Here is a 9,101-nt window from a genome sequence, read left to right as displayed (position 1 = left end):
AAATGTAAGTATATAGTACGAATTTTTGGACAGGACGGACAAACGGACACTCAGTGATCCATCTGCCCGTTAAGATAAAAAAACAGCTTTCGTAGTGGAAAGTCATGTCACCAGTCATGCACAAAGTGGTGATAATTTACCATCATGCAATTTCAATGGAGAATTAGCCAAATACATGAATTTTAAATCCAAAGAAGGTTAAGGTACGGCTGTCAATGAGAACCGTAATATACAATAACCTGAGAAAATATTAAAAGGAAGTAGCTCTTTGAAGGGCTGCTTTACTATAAATATGACATCAAAGAGCTGCCTTTCAAGTCGCCACTGTTTGTTTGGGCTCACGCACCATTGCACACTTACCTCGCCCTCCCTACCTACTTTGTCGGGCAACTTCCCACGGTTTTAGTCAGGACATCGGCAGCTGTTCTGCAGGATACAAGTTTTTGTTATCTTACTCTTTGTTTAATGACGGTCCATCTCTCCGTTCAGGCACAAAAACTGCTTTCGCAATAGTACAGACCCGGACATTTCACCATTCATGCCATTAAAGGGTCAACTTTGGAACACAAAGTGGTGATAAGTTACCATCTTGCAATTTCCACGGAGTAATAGCCAAATGTATGAATTTTTAGCCAAAGGAAGGTAGACCAATGACAACCTAAATGTATAGTAACTGGAAAAATATGAAGGGAATGTTGCCCTGAGAGGGCTGTTTGTACCAAGCAAAGGGCCTTCCTTTCAAGCCTTCACTTTCTGTGTTACGGACTCGCACAGTCTAGCATCCTTCCTTCGTCGTCTCTCTTTACTTTATAGGGCCAATCCCCGTAGCTTTATTCAGAACACCGACAGCTAACATCATACAGACTAAGTTGTGCTGCCTTAAACGTAACGCTGAGCTGTAGAACACTTGTCGTCTTACACGTTGCATTGGATCTTCAAACATTTGCCGATGCTTTGAGCCGTCTCAACGACGTGCACGTACCGAGGGAAGTGAGAAGTGACTGGTTATCCAATTACAGTTTGGATTCATGTTTTACACAGTTAGTTTATCAGATTATTATTTTTACATAATATCCAAGTTGTGAAAAATTTGTTTCCATGATACTTCTGCCTGTAATAAGAAGTAGACAATATTTTATCTCTGGTAGGTTTATTCCTTTTAAGTAAATTTATTAGGTGTGCAAAATACAATACAAAACATAAAACATCATTCATAAAGAAATCAACGCTACTACCTCCACTTTAAAAAGGTATTCAAATAGGCTAGAACTATTGTCAACTGCATTGTAACTGAGGGGCGCAGATTCAAGCCTCAGAAGAGGCAACTTTTTTTTCTTTTCTTTTTTTTCTTTGAACATAATTTGTGTCTCTCAGATCACTCTTGAGAAGAAAAAAGTGTTTCATTTTAATAATGAAATTATTATTGGTATTTATTGGCTAAATTGTGCCAGATTTATTATCAAATATGGTACCTGATATTTTCAAAGTCTAATAAATAACAAGAGCTGTCGGTAGGACAGCACGCTCGACTATTCTTAGTGCTTGATAGTAAAGGAGCCTAAATAATGTTAAATTTTTTAAGTTCACAAAAGGGCTATTTTTTTTTTATAAATTCATGTTATATGCCTTAGAGAGAGTCTAATTATACAGTATTGGCTTGACTATTCGGAAGGTAATGTCACAAGGGTGTTTTATTGAGTATAATAATACTAATTACCTATGAATACATTGAATATTGAATATCTCAAGCAATAATTGAGATATTTGACTTTACAAAAAAACTTTAACCAAAATTTCTCAGTTCCAAAGGGGCATAATTCTGTCAATATTGTAGGCAGAGTTATCCAACTTGTCAATCTGATGTACCTTGTTACTATAAATAAGTATTGTAAGTTTCAATTGAATATCTCAAGCAATAATTGAGATATTTGACTTTACAAAAAACTTTAACCAAAATTTCTAAGTTAAAAAGGGGCATAATTCTGTCAATATTGTAGGCAGAGTTATCCAACTTGTCAATCTGATGTACCTTGTCACTATAAATAAGTATTGTAAGTTTCAATTGAATATCTCTAGCAATAATTGAGATATTTGACTTTACAAAAAACTTTAACCAAAATTTCTAAGTTAAAAAGGGGCATAATTCTGTCAATATTGTAGGCAGAGTTATCCAACTTGTCAATCTGATGTACCTTGTTACTATAGATAAGTATTGTAAGTTTCAATTGAATATCTCAAGTAATAATTGAGATATTTGACTTTACAAAAAAACTTTAACCAACGCAGACGCCGACGCGGACGCTGACGCCGACGCCGATTCCGGGGCGACTACAATAGCTCTCATATTCTTCGAATAGTCGAGCTAAAAACTAGACGGTTAAAGTATTTTATATTTAACAATCGCAACCAATATACTTTTAAGAAAAATTATGCAAACTTTGAAAATAGCCCCTGATTTGAGTAAATTTTAGGGATATTTTGAATAAGGCCCTCCAAGTAGAAAAATGATTAAACAACTCCTTAAAATGGGTGGGGTAGGGTAACATTTATATACATATTTCAAACATTTAAAGTAGAAACAATAATTTTGCTGGGTCATTTGTTAGCTGAATGCTATTATTTGTTTCTTAAAAATGTTTTATAGGAAAAAAAATTTTATAATGATTATACAATAGAATATTTAGAGTTTCTCATTTCTGAAAAAGAGTCCTTCTAATAGCAAATTATTACTTAAGAAAAATATCCATAACTCGTAAACCATACGGTAAACCTTGTTTAAATTTTGCATTCTTGTGTCTTTTAAGGTATATAACTGACCGATGTTGTCAATTTTATAGTTCCTTATAGTGCCCATAAGGGGCCTCATACCTTAATTTTTAAAAAAATAATGTGTTTATGTTATACAATGACTAGCCGCATTTACAGTGGAGTCATAAAAACAAAAAATAACAAATAATGCAACAGATGTATGTGACTGCAAATTGTCCCAGCTTACACGCAGACACATTTCTGACTTTTTTCAAGGCACAATGTTTTTTTGTAAGTTTTATCTGCTTTATGACTCTTTAATAGAATACAAAATCTAATAACACTACACAAGTTTTTTTCAATGTCTTGTCATTTATAAAAAGTACACGGTGTAGTTTTTGTTGTTGTTTTTTTTCTTTCCACAATGAGCATATTTTTGCACACTCAGAGTTTTCAAATGGATTTAACCAAATGTTGTACAAGTTTTTTTCTACAAGCTAGGTATATATATTTACAAAACACTTTGCACGTTTTGTTTTTCATATTTTTATTTTATCAGTAAATACGGCACATGTTTATACATTTGTTTTTTCTATGTCTCTATTACATGAGCGCTGTTGCAACAATGGTTTAAATATACAACTTAGATCTACATGCACCTACTAATTAATAAAATACAACCTTTAATCTTTCTTAAATTAAAGACCTGTTATTCGTAAAATGCAAGCATACATGGATCTGATCTATAAACTTGCATCTCATAATAAACATGCATCAACAGGTCGGGGAACTTGCTGGTCCAGTATCGTAAATAACCATCCGGATAGTTTCCAAACTCTGTTCTAACACCTTGCTGCAACTGATTATAATGACCTTTAATGTCATTGTTTCGTATAGCCCGTAATAAAGACTTCACAGATGTTTCGTCATAGTTTGGTTGATTCTGATTCCTATTGCGGCGGTTGTGAATAGCTGCTGTGGAAAATAAATAATTTTCAATTAAAGATGTTAAATGCCTACGCCAGTTTCCGCCGCATAAAACATTGGCAGAATTGTTTTCTATTGTACAAGCCAGGGATATTAATCGATCCATCAACAAGTTACTTGCATTATAAAAAAAGTCCAGCATTTTTTCACAGCTCCAAAGTGCAGGGTGCTTCATTATAGCCTGGGTAAACGGTCTTTGCTCTGGTCTTGGTGCTAACATGTGTCTCAGCAAGTTTAAAAGTGGTCTGTTACTAACAACATGTGTAAAATCTGCATTCCCATTTTGTATATCTACCTGAGACCTGAATACATAATAACCATTGGTTACAATGAAGTAAAAGATGAGACCAAGTGGAAAAATATCACTTCTTTGCCAGTAACTTTTCTCCAAATCGGGGAGCCCAGGTCTACGCAAGGCATATATCTCTGGGGGTATCCAATCCACAGTTCCGTACTCATCGCTAAGCGGACATTCTTCTGTCGGAAGTCCATTTTCTGTTTGAGTATTTAATTTTGACAAGCCAAAGTCAGATAATTTAAAGAGAAGCTCACCATTTCCTCTTTGTTTTAGGAGAATATTTGTTGGTTTGAGATCACGATGGACTATTTGACGCGAATGTAAGTACTGTAATCCAAATAATATCTGAGAGATTATCTCGTTGTTTGATATTGGTGGGTAATTGTGCCGGGATTGAATGTATTCCTCCAGATTACAGTCGCACAATTCTAATGCCAGAAGTAAGTATGACCTACTTTGGCCAATCTCGAACTCGTAACAAAAAAACCTGACAATGTTTGCAACGGAGCCTTCTGTAATGATGTCATGATTAATATCAACAACACGTCTTAATCTTTCTCCGAGACTTGCAAGGTCTGTATTAATTTGTTCAGTGTCATTACGACGAATTCTTACTCTCTTCACAGCAACAACGACTTTCTCTTCAAATTTTCCTTTGTAAATGGAAGCTGTACTATTGGTCAAACGGATTTTATCATTTCTACTATAAGTTATCTTGTTTTTATTTCGGAAATTGTTGTTAGTTTGGGCATAGCCATTTGAGACAGGTGTTGATGTCTGAATGTATGTACTTCGTCTATTTGTGTGCCGAGAGTTTTCGAGTACAGGAGAGTTCCAGTTTTTATAATAAAACACGACTGCTACTGCAACAAGAGCTAAGCCAACATAACCTCCAAACAACCAACCTGAATATTCTGCTATCGGCATGATTAATGTTAACAAGACAGCATTTCTTCCTGTTATTCTGAATAGTACCTGTAAAAAGATTTGTAACATCATTCATGTGCAATAAAAGACATTTTAGAACGTTTAAAGGGTCAAAACTGAAACTAATTTAGTGTTACATTACACAATGTGTATGATTTTTACTTTTAAGGGGAAGTAATCACATGGAAAACAACTCTTAATTCGCACAAAATAGCATGAATGTCGTCATACAGGCAACTTTCTCTCAGGGACATTCTATTATACAATATATTGATATTGCTGTGTGGTGTTTAATATTGTGTACTTATTTGACCGAGCAGAGGACAACGGTCCTTAATCATTAATCTCTACTGTTCTACTGACAGAATTCCTTGAGCTGTAGAGCGTTTATCCCCTATATATATATACATGTATTAGTTAATAAGTTATATTAATCAGTGCTTTATTTCATGAAAGATCTGACACCTGAGTAGAAATTCCAACACTGGATTCTTTCATATGTGAGGAAGGTATCCAGCTTGCATGCTTGTGCTAGGCAGGTGCACTCTCGCGAGTCTGTCGGATGGGCACCCGGGTGTTCCTCCACCAGTAAAAGTAAAATAAATCACCTAATAACTTTCTTTGTGCAATCCGGTGAAAAACAGGTACGTTGCAACTGACAAACAATTAATCCTTATATACACTTTTTTATTGAGCAAACGACCAGCATGAAATTTTTAATGCCCTCTCAAAATGTTCGAAATTAACTTTTTATTACAAATGTATAACATCTATATTGACCATAGAAATTATTTAATAACGTTTCAGTTCATTCATTTCTCTTTATATTTTCAACAGAATAACTCCCGATTATCAAACACTCAAAAGTTGATTTGATAAAGTTTTCATGATATTCAATAACACACGTTTGAAAATTCATTAATGGTTTAGGTAATTTATTTAAAAAATTCTGTACGGCTAGTCTCAACAGGGTTACATTCTCTCCCTAAATTTTTTATCGCCCCTCATCGAAAGGTCGACACAATTATTGTCAACTAACTGTCATTGTTCACTTAAACATAAAAAATTTATTTTCAAATTATATAGCTTGCCATTGATTAAACTATCTCGATCGTTGAGATTTGAAAAATATATATTTATTGGCCTACTTAGTAGATTTTGTTACAATTCTATTTTTAGAAAATTGGTTTTCCATTAATTTCCATACTTTATAGTTAGAAAAACTCTACTGTATGTAACGTTTCTTATATAAGAATATATTTAAACTGTGAAAAGATCACAAAAGATCATCACACATATGCGAATTAAGCCATTTTCCTACAAATGTTCCTATACTCTTAAAAAAGAACAAATGAAAATGTAGGTCATCTTGAAAAATGAGAAAAAGGTCATTGTATTTTAACTATAATTTCATGTAGATTTTTATACTGTACTGTACCTTATTTCCATATTAGATTTAAACAAGTAAATAAAGTGTTAACACTTTACTATTGAAAAATTAAAACATTAAATCATTATCCATCATAATTTACGGTATAATTATTTAACTCAACTACACACAATGTACAGTGTGAGGGGCGGTTAAAAAGTTATAGAAATTGGTAGAGTAGATCAGATACCGTACTGAATCGGACACTTTTTGTTTTTAACTGTAAACCGCGTATCGCTGTCGTCTCGAACAACGAAGCGGATGATTTAGGTATTTTAAAAGGATATTTTCACAAACTCCCACGAAAAAAATCTAGTTATACGGATTGATTACATGAGTATGGCGCATAGTTCATCAATTATAGGAATTGGTCTTGGTTGTTAACAATAGCGATAGCCTTAGATTTATTCATTTTTGAAGAAAACTTTTTACCATTGATTCAACTTTATATTGTCATATATATATATACACGTGCGGCATGCACACACGTAGATTCTGTTCTTGTTCGAGGAAAGAGAAGTTAAATGTCGACCATTTGAGTGTTATTCGAGACAAAAAGCTAATCAATGAAGTCGGCTACTAGCAGACGAAGCTGAAGAGACCTTTTTTAAAAGTGTAAATTTTAGGAACTTAAATTTAAAATAACCAGATCTATTTCTGTGAATAACCTGGACATTTTTTTCTCGAAAAGCGTTTTATCTTCAACATTAGATATCGTTAATAAATGAAATAACTATAAATCAAATGCGTAACAATGAGCAAACCGAAAGTGAAAAATATTGACAGTAAACAAGTGAGGGTTTTCTATTATATCAACCATGTTATCTACTGGAAATATTTTAATAGCAGCATACGAAAATGTTTGAAAGAAAAGCTTTCAATTCTGATTTTTTTTTGTTTGGGTTTCACGTCGCACCAACACAGTATAGGTCATACGGCGCTTTCCAGCTTTACTGGTGAAGTAAGACCACTTTTTCAGCAGGTGCAGGCACATAAATAGATCTATAAAAGTGCCGTAAGCTAGCTTGATAGCTTCCTCACAAGAATGAATCCAAAGTCCCTGTCGGGATTTGAACCTATGGCGGTGAGGGGCAAGTGGCTTAATCGCTCGGCCGTCGTCCATGCCTACATTGTAGAGATAAATCAAGACATCGGCAGCGGGTCCGCAGAATACAAGCTTCGGTTATCTTTGCACTTATTTCGTAAAGTTCATACTGTTTATACATCATTTAAGAGTAAATATCTAAAATCCAAATAAATTAAAATAGAAAAATGCCATTTCAATTCCGTATAATAAAATGTAACAAGAAGGCATGATCTGACCCTGGCTCGCTCATCTGAGATGTATCACTAGAAAATGTCACTTTTATTTTGCAATGTTAGTCAATAATAAGGTAACATTGTGTTCGTAAGAAACATAATGTTTTACATTATTTGTAGATGCAAAATGCTCAACCTCTTTACGTTGTAGTTTCGCAAAAGACTTGAATGTAATTCCCTATATACAAGTAATTTATAAATTATGCGACCCCATGGCAGGATCAAATTTAACCCCGGGGACATGATTCATATAACTTTTGTAGATGACAACAAGTTAATTCTACAAATATCTCAGCTCTGGGTATTGCACTTTCAGAGAAAATTCTTAAGACATTTTACTATACAAGTATATGCAAACTAAGTGACTCCCCCACCCGCGGGTTCGGCAAATTTTAACCACAGTGGTATAATTATTATAACCTTTGTAGAGGATGATACTACATATTAAATATCTGAACTCTTAGCATTGAAGTTTCACAAAGGCAAACATGACAAGTCAATATAACTAAAACTATAATATATGGACCTTGACATACAACTTTTCAGCGACAGTCTGTCTTTTAAAGTCAGACAAGCTTTTTGTTGTAAAAGCTACAATGATATTGAACTGCCACTCACTGACCCCAAATAGGGTCATCTATCAGTCATAACCAAACTCTAACCAAACCATACGATTATAGGCCTCAGCATTCGTTTGCTTTAGGTCAGTCAATGTCCTGTGACCTTTGACCTTCTGACTAAAAAAAATTAGGTTCAAAATAGTTAAATTCCTTATATACGTACATAAATCAACTGGGGTACTTAAATAAAAAGATTAATTTTACAAAATAATACTAGGAATAAAATCATAAAAAAAAATGAAAATCGTATTTTAGTCCTATACATAGTCAGATTTACAATATTGCGTAACCCACGAGTTTGAGAGATGTCGGGTAATTAAGATCAAATTGATCTGAAACTGGTCAATTTTCATATGAATAATTATTCTGGAAAACCCTGGGACCTGGGATGTACTATAACGTATCGTATGTTCCAGCTGGGACTAAAAGTCTTTGTCCGAAGGAAAAACGGAAAGAGCAAATGATGTGAGCATAGACCATGTAGACACCAATGAAGAGTAGCTTCATTAAAAATAAAATTGTATGACAAGGAAAATGTTTTTAATGAAATTATAATAGAAAAATGTTTTGCAGTAAAGTCGGGCTAGTCATTTTCGGGCGAATTGCCAGTGGGGCAAAATCATCATATAACCTTAATGCCAATTTGAAAAGGATTTATGGACATTTCAGACCATGGATTTTTTGGACCTGTTTTTTTTGGTCAATTCTGACCAGATTTTTGGACATGGTGGGATATATTTTTAATAAAAACCCTTACAGTAACTCTTTATTT

General features: G+C 33.9%; 1 protein-coding gene across 1 annotated transcript; it reads right to left on the bottom strand.

Moving 5' to 3' along the window:
• Window positions 1–2,683: 2,683 nt before the first annotated feature.
• Window positions 2,684–6,521, bottom strand: LOC132752224 (serine/threonine-protein kinase/endoribonuclease IRE2-like). The gene is made up of 2 exons (XM_060742532.1): window positions 6,399–6,521; window positions 2,684–5,008 (listed from the first exon to the last, which is right to left on the bottom strand). The coding sequence occupies exon 2, from the start codon at window positions 4,958–4,960 to the stop codon at window positions 3,458–3,460; it is 1,503 nt and encodes a 500-aa protein (XP_060598515.1). The 5' UTR covers window positions 4,961–5,008; window positions 6,399–6,521; the 3' UTR covers window positions 2,684–3,457.
• Window positions 6,522–9,101: the final 2,580 nt, after the last annotated feature.

Source organism: Ruditapes philippinarum, unplaced genomic scaffold (assembly GCF_026571515.1).
Source record: "Ruditapes philippinarum isolate M1 unplaced genomic scaffold, ASM2657151v2 ctg629_1_1_1_1, whole genome shotgun sequence".
NCBI classification, from domain to species: Eukaryota; Metazoa; Mollusca; class Bivalvia; order Venerida; family Veneridae; genus Ruditapes; species Ruditapes philippinarum.
The sequence above is the reverse complement of the archived record's forward strand: the minus strand, read 5'-3'. Positions and strand labels throughout refer to the sequence as shown.